This window comes from Stigmatopora nigra, chromosome 3, assembly GCF_051989575.1.
Source record: "Stigmatopora nigra isolate UIUO_SnigA chromosome 3, RoL_Snig_1.1, whole genome shotgun sequence".
In the NCBI taxonomy this organism is placed as follows: Eukaryota; Metazoa; Chordata; class Actinopteri; order Syngnathiformes; family Syngnathidae; genus Stigmatopora; species Stigmatopora nigra.
This window is the reverse complement of record NC_135510.1, coordinates 3,462,020-3,482,582: the sequence shown is the minus strand read 5'-3', so window position 1 is coordinate 3,482,582 and position 20,563 is coordinate 3,462,020. Positions and strand designations below refer to the sequence as shown.

General features: G+C 40.2%; 1 protein-coding gene across 2 annotated transcripts in view; it reads right to left on the bottom strand.

The window, feature by feature from the left end:
* Positions 1 to 3,963: 3,963 nt before the first annotated feature.
* Positions 3,964 to 20,563, bottom strand: part of fto (FTO alpha-ketoglutarate dependent dioxygenase) — a 105,917-nt gene continuing 89,317 nt past the window's right edge. Inside the window, exons 9-11 of one of the 2 annotated variants that reach the window (XR_013325832.1) lie at positions 7,122 to 7,262; positions 6,293 to 6,828; positions 3,964 to 4,792 (exon numbers count right to left, since the gene is read on the bottom strand). Coding sequence is in view for 1 of the 2 variants with exons in the window: in XM_077712932.1 (XP_077569058.1) it covers positions 6,822 to 6,828; positions 7,122 to 7,262 (148 nt within the window). In the remaining variant the exon portion in view is untranslated. Of the gene's footprint in view, positions 4,793 to 5,420; positions 6,829 to 7,121; positions 7,263 to 20,563 lie in introns of those variants that run through there. The other variant, XM_077712932.1, reaches the window with a different exon arrangement.

Genomic DNA, 20,563 nt, shown 5'->3' with positions numbered 1-20,563 from the left:
TAGGTTTTGGTCAAGCTCTAAAGGTGATTATTGGGAGTTTAAAGTTCATGGCTTACCATAAAAATCTGGTTCCAGGCCCTGCCCACATGCAATACCAAAAATCTAAAGTAGCATATGTTTGCTCAATAAACGTGTTGATCTAAGTTGGTAGGAATCCAATCAAAGTTTTTCAAGGACCCTGCAAAATTGACAAAATGACAGAGTCAAATGCAATTAGCAAAATATACAGAGAAAGACATGAATATTTCTCCAGGAAGAACCTGTAAACAAAATATGCGACTCAAGATTTAGAGTATGAACTTTCCCATGCCAGATATGTCAACCAACTTTCACACTGATTAGAAAAACAACACAGGAGGGCCTAAGAAAAATATAGTAGGAGAAAAATAGCATTCATGCCATTTGATGTATAGCAATCAGTGGAGCAATTAACATGATTGGAGTGCTTTGTCAGTAGGAGGGTGTGTAACCGTTTTTATTTGCATGCACTTTTACAAGCAATGAGCAAAGTAGTCAATGGTTGGCCTTTTTATTTATTAGTAAACAGAGACAGATGGTGATGGGAAGTTTGTATTGACTGGCCATAGGTTTTTAAAGAGGGATCAATGAGTGCTGAGGCCGTGGTATTAAGTTGTTAATAAAAAGCCTGACCATTGGGCCGAATGGAGAACCAGACAGACTACATTCTACCAAATCTGTGTGTCAGTGTAAAGAAAACACTGTTGTGGTATAAATGCAAATCTGACTCGATCAGCCCCTTAAGAAAGATGGCGGCTGTCACACATAGTGCACACCAGTGAGATTATTGATTAAGTGAGCAGGCGCGTCCACGGCCTTGATTATCAGGTGACAGGGCAGCTGAGGGCGAAGGTACGGTCAACCTGTAGCTTGAAAGGAGGCAGGTTGATTAAGTAGAGAAAGATGAAGTTGCACATGCCCGATTGAGCTGACAAGTATATTTATACTGACAGTATGAAGTCAAGCTGCTTGTATTGATCATGCATCTGACATGACCGTGTTCGTGGAGGGAGTGTTGGACATGAGGCAGGGAATGGAGTGAAGGGAGTGGGCTATACCAATGAAGAGAAAAAGGATCAGGGATTCAACTTGATAGATTTTCCGGAACCGTCACCAGAAATTTGTGTTTAACAAAGTATTCACGACATCTCTCTCAAAATATTCTGCTGTGAGTCGGCCTCTTAAAGTGGTGCTCGGACGTTTGGTCGCCAGTCTTTTGGTCCCTTTTGGTCGCCGGTCAAATGATGACAGAGAGTTTACCATTGTAGCCAGCTTTCAAAATTAAATTCACGAGAGAGAGTTTAATATCTAAGAGAGAGTTTAATATCTAAGGACTGTTTAATATGTATAATATATTAAAAAAAAAAAAAAAACGGCGACCAAACGTCCGGTCATGCTTAAAGTAGGCAATTAAGAGTTTAACCTAGAAGACAACAACTCTAAATTGACCCAAAACAAAGATGTCTTCGTGTGGAAAAAAGTCAGTTTTATTGTAATGCAGAATAGACAAGATGCAAAGGAGAAAGCGGCAGATATACAGGATGAGAATTGGATAGAGTGAGAAAGGAGGAGAGCGAGCAGTTTACACAAGCTCACTCCTCCATGAGAAGGTCAGCGGCTCTCTCAGAGGACTCCCTTAAATAAAGTCCCGTATCCTGCTGTTCTTCACTCGGCAAACAACCTCTTCTGCTCTTTATTAACTAAATATGAGGGGACTCTGACCAGGGGACAAAAATTCAATATCCCCCTTCCACCAGCGCCCCAAATATTTAAAGCAAGCAAATAAACAGATAAATAAATAGACCTCTGCCAGTGGTAGAAAGGGGCAGTCGGTCCCTTGGATGTAATTTGACGGCCCACTTACTTGGAGGCCAAGAGCCCAGTGCTACTCAAGATGCTCATTTGAAAAGCTGTCAATCAAGAGGGCAGCAGCGTTGGGGATATTTGTGTGGGTATGTGTGTAGGTGTGTGTGTGTTTAGGACAGGCAACCGGCAATTCATCTTCAAGGTTGGAGCAGATAAGGTGAGCATTTTCTGATGAATTCATCACAACTCCGCCACCCAGCTATTTCCCACCATCCAATGTCGTAGTTTTCCAGACTTGAGGCAAAATGGTCAGCACTCCTTTCACAATAAGTCTTTTTAGTTCTCCAAGCAAATCAGCAGACAAAAGTGACGATAAAACAAGCAATCAGATTTGATGGCCAAGTCTTATGCTTCGATCTGAGATGGAAGGAACCTTAATTTGTAAAACTTATTATTATAAATGCTGTTTTTCTCCAGTGGATTTGTAAGGAAAGTTTGAATAAAGGTCAGTGTGGAAAAAAAAAAAAACATTGTAGTGAAGCAACCAAGTTATTTTTTAACTTATATCTGGCTGAATCTGTCTGGCTTTTAACATAGAAAGGTATATAATAGGCAATGTACTGTATTTGAACCATGATTATGATCCTAACCAATGCACATATAATAATTTTGGGCAACAACCCTACCTGAGTATAACCATTTTGTCAATAAAAACATTTAATTCAATTCAATGACGTCAGAAAAGAAATTGTTTGCAATTTAAATGAATTTAATTGTTCCAATAACACATAAGATAAACAACAAACGCAATCTAATTCTTTCAAGGTTTTAACCATGGGAAATGATCCAGAAGATGAATGAATACAATTGCCCCAACTGTGTCTTGTTGAAATAATAATATGTCAAATAAGATGTAAAAGTGCATGTGTCGATAATACTTGTCATGAGCAACACACATCCTGGACTTTCTTTCTTAAGCAGAGGAAGTGATGAGGAGATGAAGGAGGGAGTTGATATCAAAAAGTCCTTTCATCCATTTTAGATGAGATGTAGATGACTCAATTATGCTTGGCCTGACATCAAGACCACTTGGCGGTGAGGCGTCTGCTAACGCCGGAAAATGATCCACTTAATCCTGCTCATATGAACGCCAGGGCGCTAACTCGGTCTGGGGAGCTAAACGAGAGAGACGGGATGCTCTAGGCAAGTGTGCTTAGGTGGGGCTTGGTGATTAAAAAGGGCAGGAAAAACATTAAAAGGAAGTCGTTTTTGGTTTAAAGAAACCAAGGCAAAATGTCTCCTGTCCAAGGTTGATAGGCAGAATTGAAAGACAGGAAATGAGCCAGGGAGATTCCTGTGGGACATATCATGTCAGACACAAGTGTGATGACCCGCAAACACGCCCAACATTTGGGGGTCCAAGGCGTTTGATTTGTGAGACCCTCTTTCTCCCACCGAACCACTTGCAGGAATTTGGTCCTCGATTTTTCGTCCACTGACATTAACCCTAACATCTGAATGTTAACGTCCCAATGCTTGTGTGGCCTTGATATCAGGAAGCCTGTTAACAGACTAGGGTCAAAGTGTGTTGTGTTTCTTCGAACTATCTCAGTAGAACGTCTAAAATTGTCTTCCTTATGTCCAATTTTTTTTGGGACATGCCTGTAAAGATCGAATTGATTTTAGGAGTCACTTAGATTCTGCAAAGGAGCATATAACCTGGTTAAATCCTATCAGTTGTGAACAATGGTTGATAGTAGGTCCACAGTTGTTTATTTTACTGTTCAATAAAAATAGTCGATTTTCTAACCCCAAAGCACTGACATTACGGTAGGCGAATGTACTGTGAAAACTACAAACCATAGATATTTGCGATACAGATGTACATTAAAGGATGTGGTCCGCATTGACCTAAACTGTCTGCAATTGCCCACTATAAATGAGGCTTCAGATGCATTGTGTCAAGTCTTGTTTTGCCATGACCGATTGGCGTTTGTCTGCGTCGTTGACAAACGAGCGTAGCCCGTTGTGATGCAAAGCCGCCCGAAGCTGCAACACTATCTTTGGCTTCTTCAATTACCTCCTCAGCCTCTGTGGCCCCCAAACCCCTTACCCCTCCCCAAGGCCCCTCTGGGACAAGTTTCGACTCTGGAACCTGAACCTGCTACACATGAAATACATTTGCATTAATCTGTCCCTTTTTACAAACATTCCCACAATCGAGGGTACATGTTATGCTATGAAATGTTAAAACATTGGGAAATAATAAGTAAATGTTTCTTAGTTTTAAAAGTTACTTGTATTCTCTATTAAATTATTAGAATACACAATAATACCCTGTTTAATATTACAATGAAAAAAAATCAAATTTTTATCGTTGCATGTTTAAAAACTATTAATAGGCATGCATGATAAAAATGTTTAATCTTTAGATACTTTTCAAAGGATGTATCTTCCAATAAGTACTGGATGTTACAGTGGAACTAACAAGTTTAGATTTATATAATCTACATTGCTTATGACAGTTATTTATGCAATTTAAAATGGAAACATTTCCCTAAACTGTCCTGTAACGAGTTGATTTTGATCAATTGTTACGTAAATAATCCCTTTTCTGCCCTCAAGTGTAACATTTGACTGCACTGTGACCCCAAAGCGATACCTTTCTCCAGCACACACCTGGTTATTTTATCTCTCCGCACGCCTTTTGTTGGGCCTAATTGACGGTGGCCCGGCTGGTGGTGACCCCGGTCGCAACAATGCATACCTGTGGTCATCACCACTAGCGCTGTGTAATTGTCTCCTCAAGTGGGGGCCCTTTTTCCAAGTCGAGCCCTGAGGGGAGAGGCCACTGCGACTATCCATCACTCAGTCGCTCAGCCATTTCAGGAAGTAGTTAACATGAGCGACCTCGGGGAGGTTGCTGTGTGTAGAGGAGTAGTCGCTTCAGTATAGGGGGCGGGAATTCCTGGTGACAGACATACAGAGCATTAGCCATCTTGTCATCAGTCCGTCAGTCAATCCATCAATCAGCGTGATGTAGTGCTCGACGCTAATCCACCCACGTCCTTTGAACCTTTGTCGGAGAGACAGCACCGAGCACACGGTAAAAGACCAAAAATAAAGAGTCTTATTACGCAGATGTGACCACAAGACAGGGCCACTGACTGAGCAGTTTTGGGGCTAAAGGATGACGGATTCTGAGAAAAAAAACACCTGTTTACGTGCTGTTTGTAGTAGACGGAATAAAATCGAAAGACAGCAATTTGAGAGGTGCAAGGCAACGGTACTTCTACTATGTTCCTTTTAGTAATTCACAAGAATCAGTTTTCCAACTCAAGTAGAGGGACAGTACAAATATGTTTTGGAATTCAAATAAAAATCATTCAAACAAATACCTAGTTATTGTTTCAATACAAAAAAACATTGATGGCTTTTCTGTTTTGTTTGGAAGCAAACTGATTTTTAAAAATCAGATCAGCAGTCCTATAATAACTCGCATAACACAGAATCTGTCGATAAAAGTACAGTTGGATTTATATTCGTAAAACTGAAAAAAAATGTAAATGTATTTCATCTGGGACATTGACAAAAACTTGGGATAAAACGTCAAATTTTATTTTCTTCCATTTCTACTTAATCAAACGTATAAGCTGCAGCAAAGGGAGAGCACAAAGTGATGCGTACAAAGCTAATGCCGCTCAACAAAACAAAACTCTCTGACAGCAACAAATAGTAAAAGTGCGGTGAGAGAAAACAACAAAACACAAGACAAAATATAGTGTTTGGCAACCAATAATACCGACCACCAAACAACACCACAAACAAAATAGACCTAAACAAAGAGACAAAAAGCAGTGCAATCAGCATTTTCAATCAGAAATGCCGTCTCTACTGGTCTAAATAGAAACAAAATCAAACGTGGAGGGCTGCTATACTACATTGTCTTCAGCTTTCCGGGGTGCACCACACTTTTAAATGAATTAAACACCAGCGAACAGCTGTAGCAAAGGAGCATATTTTAGGCCGTCATACTTCTGAAAAAGCCTATCATCAGTCAAAGCGACCCAAGAACAAACAAATGTTGGGGATTACTGCTGAGTACTCTAACAATGAAATTGAAACCTCCTCACCCGCCCCTTTCTTGGTCAGTCTGGGAATTCAAAACCAACCTTCCTAGTACAATAATCAGAAAATTGTGATTGATTTCACCAAAATGAGTCGTAACCCCATTCAAAGCCTTGCTCTGAACTGTGGCAAAAATAATTTCACAGATGTAAATTGTTTAAATTACCTCAGCTTGCTTGACTCTGATAGCTTCAAAAAGAATTGCACATCTTTGTTAAAAATAAAACATATTGCACTGTTGCAGTCTTACTTTAAAAGTTAAACTTTTTCAATAGTTTTGTATTACTTTGGCAATTCAGGGAATTATACAGAAGGATAAACACTAAAATGTTCGGGTTACCTCGATGGATTCTTTCTTCGATCTCGTTTGGACCATCACTGTCAGGAATATCTGAAAATTGCAAGATTCCTAGTTCGTTACCCAGTTTCTTCTATAAATGATTGCTTTTTGGTCAACCTGGAAAAAAAGTGGCTTCAATAAAGTACAACAGGTGTGTTTTTAACACTAAATGATAGTGAATATTGACAGAACTGTCCCCTCCAAACAATGCTAGGTTACATGGAATTAGGGGCAATAATGATATGATAAAGACTTACACACTAAATGGTGGATACCATGTACTGTATGTATGATTACATTAGCTTGATGCTAAGCTTGCGTTGTTAGCAGGTCACTAAAGCCCTATGATTATATTGAAGGGGATGGGGTTTAAGGCTGCTGCAGTATGGAGATGAAGCCCATTGGCTGGTATCACGACAGGTCTGTCATCTGCGGTCCTCCCATTCAGCTGACTTTGGCCAGTGGGGGAAAAGCTGGAGTGCAGAGTGCCCTTTACTTGCATGAGCTCCAAGCTGCCTTGATGGATTCTTCACATTCTGTTTAGGTGAAAATATTAGCAAAATGTGTCTGGAAGCGTGGGATATCAGAGAAAATATCAAGGCTGCAAAAACATCCATTGTTTCCTTTTGGAAAACTTAGTTTGGAAGTCTGAACAAATTTGAGGTTGACCACCATTTAAGAAGCCATTATATTTAACATTATAAACACATTCTGCAACTTAGCCATAACAGTTTTTGGAAATGAAATCAGAAGACAAAAATGTAAGTTTGTTCGTAATAATACCACAAAAGTTATGACTAAGAACACTTGTTTTAGAATGAAACGTCACCTCCACAGCAGTGACTCCACTCTGTTAATGATGTCTGCCAGATCAAAGGGCAGAGGCATGCCAGGGTCATCGACACCCCAGAAAGGACGGTCCACAGGGGCCTCCTCGGGGGGCAATGTCTGAGCCAGGCTGGAGTGGCACCTGAGGCAACAAGACATAAGAAACAAATCATCCATCCATCCTTAATAGTTTGGCCAGTAGTACGGATTATGCAAGAAATTATTGACACACTATTATATCATTTTACGTTTTTACAATGAACCGCAAGAGCGTGCTCCAGGTTCCTATTGATGATTTCAACATTGACGCGGGTGGAAAATGTGATTTATACTCAAGTGCGACTTATACTCCAGTGCGACTTATTGTCCGAAAAATACGAGATGTGATGCATACAAAGCAAAAACAAAATAGAAGAATACCTGGTTATCCAATGTTTTTCTATCGAATATTACTTTATAGCTTTGTCAACACTGTTCCAGTTGGGAGTCAGCAAAGTGTCTCCCGTGTTATAACACAGTATAGTTTGACGTGAACGGCTTGGAAACACAGCCTATGATGGATAATGGCGGGTTAAGTGTAAATGTGACAGCATTTGACAGCTCCGACAGACCCAGGTCACATCTTTTGTCAGAGCAGTGTAAATATTTACTGTGCTGCTCGTGGGTTGTCATTGTAAATCTGCTCCCTCCCCAACTCCCCGACCGCTCATCTCCCCCGCCTTTTGGCAGAGGAGATGGACCTTTAACCTCAGGGTGCAAGAAGGAGAGGAGCAGGGTGGCATGTCTATGTCGGTCTTGTTAGTTACTATATAGTTGAACACGATCCATTGTGACAGCACAAATTTTGAGACCCTTTTCATTTAACATAATGTAAAATATCTTTTCCAGGGCCAAACTGTCTCTGTTAGGGAATATTTATTGACTGTTTAGTAAGGTTTTAAGCACTTGCTGGTGGATATCAAAAACATCATAGTGCTTCACAACATAATTATCAGTTTAATAAATGTACTTCCAGATTGTTGGATCCCTTCAAAACACACAAAATTAAAATGAAAGTATGCTTGCTGATTCCTTACAGACATTCAGTAGGATACTGGGAGGCAGAAGAGAGCTTAGGAAGGAGGGGTGCTGTGGTCCGGTTATGGATGAGGTGAAGGGATGTTAGGTTGCCACATTTTGCGATTATATATTTTAACGGGAGCCACTTAATGTTCCGCTGGCTCTCGGCCTAAGTGCTTCTTTTTTGGTGTGGTTAGCGAAGGAACGGCATTAACATCACGCTGCTCCAATATATCTTGGGCGCCTGGATCGGGGCCTGATAATAGCATCTGTTAACACGCGCTAAGTACCATTATGTAGCACATCACTTCATAAATAATACGATTAGGTGACCTTGGGGCTTTGCAACGAGCCACGTGTTTAAATGTTCTCATCATTTATTTAGGGTGAGAATTAAAGGAAGCGCCACTTCAGAAAAAAAGAGGAGGAGGAGGGGATGTGGCTTGCTTTTATATCCACTATGAAGTGAAAAGTGACCCAGACAGCGCTGCCGAATTTTGCTGACATCGGCGTGAAGTCACCATTGGGCCATTAGGGATCATCTGCCTTTAATATGGATTGGTTAAGAATTCCACTGATCTTCACTCTCAATGTAAATGTTTAATAAAAAGCTAACCACTGTAGAATGGTACTTGACGTTTTAGTGCTTCAACTTATACAAGGTGCTGATAGGTCAATTATCCGTCCGTTGTGAGAAATGTGTGTCTTAAGTGAAAAAGTGTGGTAAAAGCACACTATTTTTTCACATTGTATTGAGGTATAAAGGACAAACAAGGGTGTACTCGTTTGTTATGCTTCTGTAATTTCCTTCTGGGTGGTTATCATTGCATCTTCTCACTGGTGTATGGTGGCAATGGAAACACCCCCCCCCCCAAAAAAAAAAAAAAAAAAACGTAAAAAGGTGAAAGCTAGACACAGTGGGGAAGGCGTCAGACCACCCGTGACCTTCGTAGGAACAAGTGTATGGAAAATGAATGGATGACAATGAGCGATTACATTGTTCGTGTAATTCAGCACACGTTTCCCATTGATGTCTTCTTGCTTCCCACTTGCTAAAATGGAACCCAAACAAAAAGTCAATATCAAGCGTGGTACCTTTAAGCTCTCTGGAGATGGTGGCAATGACGTGCACAAACACCCAAAAAGGCTTGCTCATGGCCCATCAGCATGCTTTAAAGCTAAGGACAAAAAGAGGTGTAGTAGAAGGGGTGGCTTCTTGGTAGTCCGCTCTGTTCCAATGGATTAACCCCAGACAGATATGGACCTAACTATTCCATCTGGCGCTGAGTCGAGAGAGATTGGCAATACAATCAGTCATTTCAATTTGCCCTCAAACCCTCCCTCTAACCTGACCGGGCTTCCACTCAAATGGTATGTTAATGTGAGAGGTATCTGGGTTTCTATCGTCTCAACTCCACAGAGGCCTCCCTCCCACCATCCGGCAAACTGCACTTGAACTGGTGGGTGCTATGCAGCCTTTGCAATAAGGTCTGAAGCACCCCCAATCCCTTTGTGCTTAAACTAAGCACTTTAGCTAAAGTGAGTGTTAATTATGGACAGGCAAAGCAGTCAATAAAAGGTTAATGCAAAAGTCAAAGGATAAATTCCTTTAAGCATTGCATCATTCCACCATCTCCACAACCAAGGGCTACCTCGCAGGTCTTCTAATCAATACGTTTTACTGTAATGCGCTCCTCATTGATTTTCACCCCTCCTAAGCCCCTCCTTTTCCGTGGCTTCTAATACTCAGTTAAACGAGCAAGATGCCGAAAACCATGGAGGAACAAGTAAATAAAATCATTAACCTCAGTTTGGCTTTGTTACATTACATTTGGTCTTTTTTTTCTAAGGGCTTTGGATAGAAGCATTGTGTGGTCAGCCATCACCACTGCTCTTAATCTGCAGCTGTTGTGTAATTGTGTAGAAGTCTACGCTAGCGGGGGGAGAGGCAATATATTAAATGGCTCACGGCTCTTAACAGGACGGAAATCCACCTAATAGACAACATCAGTGCTTCCCATCGACGTAATTACACTGACAAATGCACAATTTTGTCAGGCTGAGTGAAAAAGAATCCATGCAGCAATACTTTTTCTGTTACAGCTGCACAAGGTTGTTTGTAAACTAACTGGACAAGGATAGGAAAAAGGACTCTCAAGACAAAGACAGCAGTATACAGATCGGGACATTTTTCCTAATCCACAATCACTAAAAATCTCACTTAATTTAAGTAAATATTATTTTGAGTCTGAACCCCATTTGGTCTTCAACAAGTGTTTTTCTACCTAGTCCACAAGTCATCATAAATATGGTTGCAATGATTGTGAGACATCTTCAAAAGCAACAGTGAGTCCAATTTTCTTCACTTGAGATTTCAGGAATTACCATTTCATGGATTCCCAGAAATGTAAAAAAATGGGTCATTCTTACACAGAACTGCAAGCAGTTTGAAACAAAGAAAAGATAATTAGCATGAGCGATCACTTCTAGAGTGTAAAATACCTGTACAACTGAGCCAATGTATAGGTGATGTAAAGATAAGCACCCAACTAAAGAATATAATTTAATTACGGTATGCATTAATTTGCTTTTGAGTACCTTAGATGACTGTTTCCTTTCATTATGAGTGATAAATAGTCTAATTGAGGGGTGAACGTTTGCAACTTTTGGTGTTCAAATTGCCGAGAATGCAATCAAACGAGTTGTGAGTGAATCGTTCTCGTAAATCAATCTGACTCTAAAGGTAAAGTACGGAACCTGAAGACAAGGTGAGAAAGGTTCAATTACCCAAGCATATTCCTGCAAAAGTTGTGAAAGTCCACACACGTGTCAACAGGGGTGTTTGTTATGCATTGAGGGGGCGGGTCTACAGACAGAAAAGTAGCAATTACCTGTGCTCCCATCTGTCAACGGTGCAGCAAAATGTTAGCCATGTCAAGGAGAGGGCATCGGCAAAGGAATATGTTTAGGACGAGGTTTAACTTGCAAAGTTCCAAGGAAGGATCAACCCAATCACAATACACTCTTTACAGATTTATATGGCTGTGTTCAATTCAAAGTTTCTAATTACCGAGTAGGGCAAAATATGCTTAATCATTTCTTTATTAATCTTTGCCTTAACCATCAGGTTTGCCCTCTCTATTCATGACAGCATCTGTCATAGATTCTTAATTAGCATGAATATCTCTCATTCACCCCTCCTTGCACAATCAAGCATTTATTTTTTAATCAACCATCCACCATAATTATTATTATTATTTGTCAATCAATTTCAACACGCCAGTTTGCAACCAGTTAACCAACCATCCATTCAATTATCTATTCTTTCATCTTCTCAACATCAAACCATACATACCCATCACCTAATTGACACATGCATCTGTCAATGCATGATAGATTAATGTTCTCACCATTGATCTGTCCGTCTATTAAATAACTTAGACCAATCTGTCAATCCATTCATTCATCATATATACATTTCACATTCTTAACCAGACAACCCAAACAATAGAACCAAACAACCAACCAACAAAATAACCAACTAACCAACCAACCAACCAACCAACCAACCAACCAACCAACCAACCAACCAATCAACCCTTCAGCTAGCCAATATACACTCTGGCAAACTACCCGTCATGTTTCTATTCATCCTCTTATCATCCAATAATTAATCATCCATCTTACATGCTGGCCAAAAACCTCAACATCCACCAACCGGTATTGGCAGGTCTACATTTTAGTTAAACAATTACTCAGCATCAATCATGTGTCAATATGTCTAAAGACAGATGCTGACAGTTTAAGTTTTACGCGTTTGAGGTACATACTGGTGTATGGTATAGCAAGACCAAAACAACAACAAAAAGGGGGATAAAGTGAAGCCGTGAGTCCATCAAATGCATGACATATGTTTGTTTCTCTTTTGAGGTCCTCTAAAAAGCCTGGCCTAATGAAACTAACATCTGATGCATTGTTTTTCCTTTAATCTGTGGTCGGACATAGAAATCCACTGGCAAGTTTGGAGATAAAATACCTACTCAAGCTGCTGTTTAGGTGTGTGGGCACCTTGTAGGTAGGTGGGACATATTTTTGGGTAGTCAGGGAAACCCCCACTATTGCAAGTTGCAATAGAGGCCGCTTGTTAAACCACATGAAACAAATGAGGCTCGTTATTGGGATCGGAAGCCATTAGGGAATGCCGCAACCTGCGTTTTCATTGGGCCTGCCCTCTCAAGTCAGCTGGCACACACATGTAAGGATTCTTGTACCTAAGCAGACACAGTTTCCTTCACACCCTGAGTGTTTGATGTGGCCAGCACCCCTCCTTTTCCCTTTCCATCTGACAGTTCAGTAATCTACATGGCAACTGAAAAACCTACACAGCTAGTCAGATAGCCCCTGAATAGCCCCCCCATAATTGGAGACCATAAAATACTATTGCAGTCTGGAAGTGGAAAGGAGGTGAGTCCCCTGAACTATAGCTACTGCCCTCAAACACCAGGTGGATGTCCATTAGGTACTTAACAACGTAACAAATTACCAAACAACCTGGCCTGCTCTCACATTACCTCGGGCTATTGGATGAATTGTGCCCTGTAATGTCAAGACAGCAACAAAATTTACGAGCAAACAAATACCGCCACAGCCAATCAGGTTGTGCTAAAATGAACATGGCAAAAAAGGAGAGGTGGCTGTTGGCCGTTTTATGCTTTCATGAAGGGTGATATAGACAGATCACCCTTAAATGACTTGAAGAGAATATCAGTCTTTGTGTGTTGGGGGTGTCTTATTTGGAGAAAATTAGGGTGACTCTGAGCCGCATCTGCCAAGCCAAATGCTAGTTCAAGTTAAACGCGCTTAAATGGGAAAGTGGAGTATTATGGGAAATAAGCAATGACTTGATGACAGAATGACAATGCAAAACAGAAGTATGTGATGTTGCAAGGTTTCAGAGTATTTTTCAAAACCAGGTATTGCAATTCACTATTTTTAGTACATAGTTCATGGAATGTTCATGAATCACCTTGTAGAGAAAAAAAACAAGGACTCATTTGTCGGTAACTTACTGGTGTACATGAAAAATAAGACACACAGTATTAAATCAAATAATTTTTCATGCTTTTTGTTTTTCTTTTACCATCTCCCGGAGTAGTAGTTTTGGCACCTCGACTTTGTGTTCAGAGTAACAGTAAAAATATAAGCAAAAGACACCAGGTATATTATATGTGAAGGAAATATAAACCTAGGTTAAAGTAGCACTCATACATCTGTCAATATATTTTCAACTAGAAACACAACCAAGTATGCACGCACTGATGTTCACATTTTTTTAAAAGATTTAAGTTGGTAAGAAAGCTAATAACATCACATCAAAGTTCAAAATTTAGCTTAAAGAGCATTCAGAAATGGGCAGTCTTATACAAATTTAAACGCTGACCCTGTGTTCTCAAGACAATTTGATTTGCCAACTGCATCTAGGCCAGTTCATAAATTGACTTTATAATTACATGATAGATAATCCACACACAACAAACAAAAAACAGGCTGTAAGTCCTTCTTTCACAGTGTTGTGTACTAGAAAAAACCCAATAAAACACATCAGGTTTCTCCTTCAACTTTTGTTCCATGACACCTAACAATGAACATTTTTTGGCTTAGTCAAACAGATAGATTTTCGGCTCTTATCATTTTCTAAACTGGGTATGCAGGAAGAGAAACATCTTTACAAGACATGATAATTGCTCAACCATTTTTTTTCCAAACAACTGATAATTATCAGGGTTTTGATGACTATGACTGGAAGATGCATTACAAGCAACAAAATATTTGCGGTTCATACAAAAGGCTTCATAATGTAACACCATGCCTCTCTCGGTAAGTAGGATGACTTGTAACTTGGAAAGTCAGGTTACACTAGATATGTAATTAGCTGGGTCAGCTTGACCCTGCTGCCATTGTCAGCTAAAGACAGTGGTAGATTGTGCCCATCTTATCACATGAGTTGGGTCAGGTGTCGTTCATTGGCTATGAGGACCAGCCTCTTCCATCATCAGCCTGAATGCATACACACTCAATTTACTCAAAGGTAGTGACATATCCTCGAAAGGAAGTTTACAAAGATTAATTTAAAACAAAAGAATAGCAAACAGGTTCAGATCGAAACTGTTGCACTTGGTTCTGGGAAAACTGGCTTTGCTTAACAATACTCACCTATTAGGTGACTGTTTTTTAAAGGAAATTCCAAAAAAATGCAGCGTCACAATGAGAAAGAAGAACAGATTTCCTGCATATTGGATATTTTATCTATTTCTGCTTAAGTTTTCACTAAATCATCAGAATATATTTCACATATATTGGTAAATAGGTGAATGGGAAAATGTATTTGACATTTAATACATTGCACAGAGCTACAGGGTCAGATAGAAACTGTTGCACTTGGTTCTGGAAAACTGGCTATACTTAACAATACTCACTTATCTGTTGACTGGTTTTTAACTGTCAATATATTTTTACGATTAGGCATATTACCAAAGGCATGTAATATAAAATATTAAATAAATAAACTTTGATTCCTAGTAACTGCAGCTGCTCTCATGAGATCCATAAATGTTGATTTCCTAAACCCATGGTAGGATATACTTTTTGTATTACTTCCCTGGCCAATAACTGAGTCTTTGACGACCTGATTTTATCAGACACTATCTTAAAATGTCAGTTTGGCACGGTTAGCAATGGCGACAAAGCGTTGAATGATATTTGACAAGGAAAACAAAGTGGATGCTAAAAGTACACAGACAAAATCCACAACTAACACATCAATTCCTCATTTTGGTTCTTACCAGTAGAAGATGAACCCTGTCTAGAAATGTCAAGGGGAATTTTATTAAGCACTATTGAACTTGGCCTACTATAGAAGGAACATGTTCTGTATACACTATAAGCAACAGCTCAAAAGTGTGAATCATCTCTTTGTTTCACCCTGTTAAGTAAATAGTGTCATTAAACGGATTTAGCATTTAAAATGCGGTCAACTGCCAACAATTTGTTTGGAGGAGCAGCCAAGCTTGGGCCCTGAGGCTAGAGAATGTACTATATAATAGTATGTTTATTTGTGTGTGTCAGCGTGTGTGGGCGTTGGTGAACACATGTGTACCTGCCTGCCCGGATGAGTTAGTGTGTTTGTGCAACCTTTGTGTAATGGCTCACTGCAAATTGCCCAAAACACCTGTTTGTGGTCTATCTGGGAGTAAACTGGGTTTTGTTGGGGGTTCTAATATACGACAATGTGTAGAAAAAGTGATGCTACCAGTAATGGAACATCTTTCTATTTATATGCACTTTTGCAAATGGATACACACATTTGGTGCCAACTTTAAACAATTATCATAAAATGTTCAAGCTGTTTATTCCTCATCCAAAAAAAGTGTTGGTGACGTAAAAAAAAAATCCCCACGAGTCTAATTATGCGATTTCATAATTCTAATTGTCATAAAACAATTTGTTTTGCGGTTTACAACCGCCCAAAAAAATAACTTGATTTTTAAAAATCCTGTTTATTACAATTGTTAATGGATTATCGGGTGGCTTTTCATTATTCGTATAAATTAGACATGTTGTTTTGAATAATGCCTCAAAAATTAAACCAGAATATACCATTGCACAGATGTGATATTATAATTTTATATATTATTTACAAATATGGGGCCTCCACGGTGAAAATGACTTTGCATATTATCGCCATGCATGTATGGGTTTTCTCTGGGTACTCTGGTTTCCTCGCACTAAAAAAAGTAAAAACCCCAAAAAACTACAAAGAAAAAACTGCCCTGTTGCACCCGCCACCCCTGCAGATCAGGGTGAAATCTCCAACTTAGCCTTTGCAGAAGCCCAGATGGCAACTAATCACAAAACTAACTCAAAACCTCAGTTGGCGCAACCACAGTTTGGCTTCTCTTAGCTGCCCGGGTGATGGCCAAGGTCGGAGAAGCTCACTTGAGGTGGAATGAGAGAGTCAAAGGAATTAAAGCTGGTCTGAGTGGCTCTCATCTAGCTAAGCCTGGTAAATAGCAAGACTAACAAGCTGGGGCACAGTACTTTGGCTTTCCACACACAAACACACAGAGAAAACACACATCATTTACTCACATGTGCTTGTTAGCCTGCAAGCAACGCGGGAGTTAAACACACAGTGAAGGAAGGACTCCGGGGGGGCTACAGATGGTGCGCCCTGGGCCTGGTGAGTGAATCTTCAAGTAAGCGCCTTTTGGACACAGCCATGATCAGGGCGGAAGACAAAGAAAGCAGACTGTATGGAGCGGTGGGGAAAAGGGAGGCTAGCTACACTGTTTTATCCTAGCAGGATGGCTAAGTCCGGTCCTCGATAGCCCCTATCTGGTCTGTTTTCCTTCCAACAACACACCTGAATCAAATAATCTGGATTGGTATCAAGCTTCTGGAAAGTTTGCTGATGAGTTGATCATTTGGTTCAGGTGTGGTATGTCAAGGTATTACTATAGTAAGGACCGATTAAAATGTCTTGTTTCAAGGGTCACGCCATCACCGATGTAATATTCCTCCCTTCCAAGTTTAGGATAAAAATTAAAATGAATAAATAGGACAAAATACATCAATATCAGCACCCTGAACAAATACCACTTTGGCAGAAGACAGGGAGGCGTGAGGACAAGAAGCTGTGCATACGAGAAGAGACAGAAAATCATTGAGAAGCTTGCCTTTATGAATCTTTGATGATGAGGAGTGGGGGGTTGGCTTCGCCTCTGGTTAAATCAGAGCATCCAACGTACGTTTGTGTGTTTGTGTGTGTGTTGTGTGTGGCAATAAATAGTACTTGGATGAGGCCCAGGATTTTGAATTTATTGTCCCCTGCAATCAGTTCCTGTCTTCCCAGGCTAGACACCGGATGTCCCGTAACTGAGCCGCAAATGCTGAAGCTAACTTGCTTTGCGTAGTGATGAAGTGAGTGCTGAACATCTTCTATATTTAATAATGCAGCTGTCAACTTGTTAAGGGTGCCATGAACGCACGCTAATGTCAGATACGATGTGGAGTTGCATGCAATGTCATTAAACCCGTCACGAAGAAAAGTGGATGTAACATGGACGAGAAAAAACTACTGATATATTGTTATGACATTCAGTAAAATAACTATCATTTGTTTGAATTATCGTAACTTTTCAGTGCCATTGGCATGAAGCTCTTTAAACATTCAATTTTGTGAGTATAAGCAGCTCAGAAGATGAATGAGAAAAATGTATATACTGGATTAATAAATGTAAGCCAAGGTTGACTTGACTTAAACGTTTCAGTCGTAAAAATGTATAGCTATTTCCGTCTTTAAAACGTTTAATTAATGTTTTCTTTCGATGAATCAAAATGAAATGGGTTACTTTTAATCTAATTCATAGTTTATTCATTTTATTTTGTTGTCAATGATAGTTTAGATAAACTTCATTGAATTCAAGCACAACATATTTAAAAGAAAAAAGTGTTTGGGACCAAAGTTTAAAAACAAATTATTCTGTGATATCAGTATATCCAAAGCTTTGAAAGTAATTCAATATGCTTTTATAGGTCATGCCTTTATAAACCATTTTTTGTTACTGTCACAACAAAAGGACTATTCAAGCAGGCATCATGACGTTTTGAGTGACGCCAAACAATTTTTCCTTCAGCCGTGATGTGTGTGCATGTGTTGCAATGTCTTGTAAAGACACACTCTTCCAATTAACACACAGACATACTTGAGGTTTTCCCCCCTCATTGTTTCAGCTACACACCTGTTCTTGGTTTTCGGACTCATGAAACGCTGCTGACAACTGTTGGGCGGTTGTTTTAATTAAAATACAAGACATGTTACAACAACCATCCTTCACATCTTCACCGAAAACTTCCTTCTAATGGATGTCACAGAGGTACCAATTATCTCCTTGGGGCAATGCGCGTTTAGTTACGAAACTAGACGAGCAACGTAGTTGTGCTCATGTTTTCTGGCACCTGTGATGCTTCACAAGTTGGCTGTTCACGTGTGTTTTGTGTGCATGTCATCTGCCGCAGGCCCTTTTAAAGAAGAGCATCTGTTGAGCCAGTACAGAGATGCCAATAAAGCATAGTTAGCAAGCACGTTCGCAATTTTGTCTTTGAGTCTTCCCGGCTTGCTTGCGTATGCAGCAGGTTTACAATTGTGTGGACTTTCCAGGTTATATCAGGTCATATGTTAAGTGTATAAGTGTAAATTGCTTCTTTGCTTCTGGAACGCTGTATGCTCTACCCAGATAACAGAACATGTAGTACTTTCTAGTTTTAAATTGAGTTTAGGTCATTCACTTTGAGTAGTTGATCATATTAGTTTCATTTTCTAAAAATATTTAATCGTTACTAACTTAATTATTTTCATTCAGATTATTTCTATTAGAAACATTTGTTACTGTTTTGGTAGTTTAATTTTGTGTTTTTCCAATTGCATGTCATACGAGAAGTCATTAAGACTCCAGGATTTTTTTTTCATCTTGATAAAAACAAATTGCCTTAAAGTGGAGCAGCAAGTGACCCATCAAATGCATGACAGGCAGTTTTTGTGTCCACAACTGTTTTACTGTGCCCCTTATGGTCCCCAAATGATTATTGTATTTATTTGCTTTTGGTCAAAGCGAAAAGTCAAGGTTAGAAAAATAAAAAAAAAAGCTAGTACTTAGCCAAACCGCAAACTTGTGCTTCTGATGTGGTGGACAAATCAATAGCGGCATATGAGAGGTGAGTGGAGTTTGCTGGAGGGGGAGCTGGAGGGGCCCCCGCCTTGGCCCGCTGCCCCTCAGGCGTCACCTGAGGGGACTGGGGGTCCATGTGGTACCTTCCTGACTCCCTACCCTGCATCTGTTCTACACGGATGATCCAAAATAGATGTAGTGCATACACACATAGAAAAAGGCCTAGTCAAAGGATAGTCTTAAAAGTTACACCGAAGCATATGGAGTAGCATAAAAGAAAATAATGTACACTCTCCACATCCCGAGATACCCGGACGTACATGCATTACGGACTGGACAAGACCCTCCCGTGGTGGTGGTGGTGTTTCACACATGAACAGGGAGAAAGACCCCACGAGACAACTCCTGCCTGACGGTACTCACCCAAAAACTGTCGCGATTGATTGACGAGACTAAAAAGTCTGAGTTCCTCATTCATTCAATCACAGCAAACATCATATGACACGAAGAGGTAGCGGAAGAGGAGGCGGCAAAACACAAACCCACTGCACCGTGTGCACTTGTCTGGCAGCTGCCCGTGCTGACATTTGAGGCCATTGGGACCGCGTTGGGAGAGCAGATGCTCACTGATGTACAGACACAGGGAAGTACATGGCAAGTACACCATCAGCTCAAGCAGAAGGAAATCGGCACAAACGCATGACAGAAAACAAGGGAGGTAAACGTGTAAGAAAAGGGTACAGATGAAAAAAGGTTTTAGTGCTAATACAAGTCAAATGAGTGGCTAAATCAAATGGGTGATTTCATAGAGATTTGGCACAAGTGTTGTCTAAAATTTACCGGAATACACTACCATAATTACTCAAATAGGTCAGCTACACAGAGCACATAGAAAGACACTATTTGTGCTAGCAATTTCACTCCGACAAACCCAAAGCTGGAGAAAACCTAAGCAATTACAGCAAGAACATGTTAACTCCAGACAGTAAAGCCAGAGACATGATTCAAACCCAGAACCACAGAACTGTGAGGCAGACATTTAAAACACTATCCAGCCGTACTACCCCTTACACATAGTGTCAAAATAAACTATGAATCCATGATGGGAAGTTAACAAGAACAAAGTGCAGTTTGAAATCGCTACGTTGGTTCATCTCCGGCTGAGAGGTGCTAGTTTATCCCACGAAGGACCCAAGGCGCCATTATGGAAATGGATGGCTGGCAGCTTCTTTGGCTGTCTGTAAACAGGATCTTGGTAAGGCATATAGCCTCCAGTAGAGCCCTCGGAAGGAGGCTGGCATAGCAGTGGTTGTTGAATCCCTCTGCTGGTCCCTCTTTCCATGACGTGCCTTCCTCTGCTGCAACCTGCCTAAGCTGCGATATTGAGTAATTTATGAAGTGAAGCGGGGGTGGCTGCGGAAATAGTATGTGCACATCCTGACACCAACTACATGACATGTTCCACATGTCTTGCTGTGAATCTACAAAGAGGTCTTTTGTCTTGACGAAGAAAAAGAAACTATTTTTTAGTGGATGAGGCATTTTCGATACACCACAGAATACCATGCGAACATTTTTGTCTGTTAATATATACTATATTGACAAAAAACACCGCTTTTACACTATGCCACCAAAGTGGCAGTGGCATAATACGAGT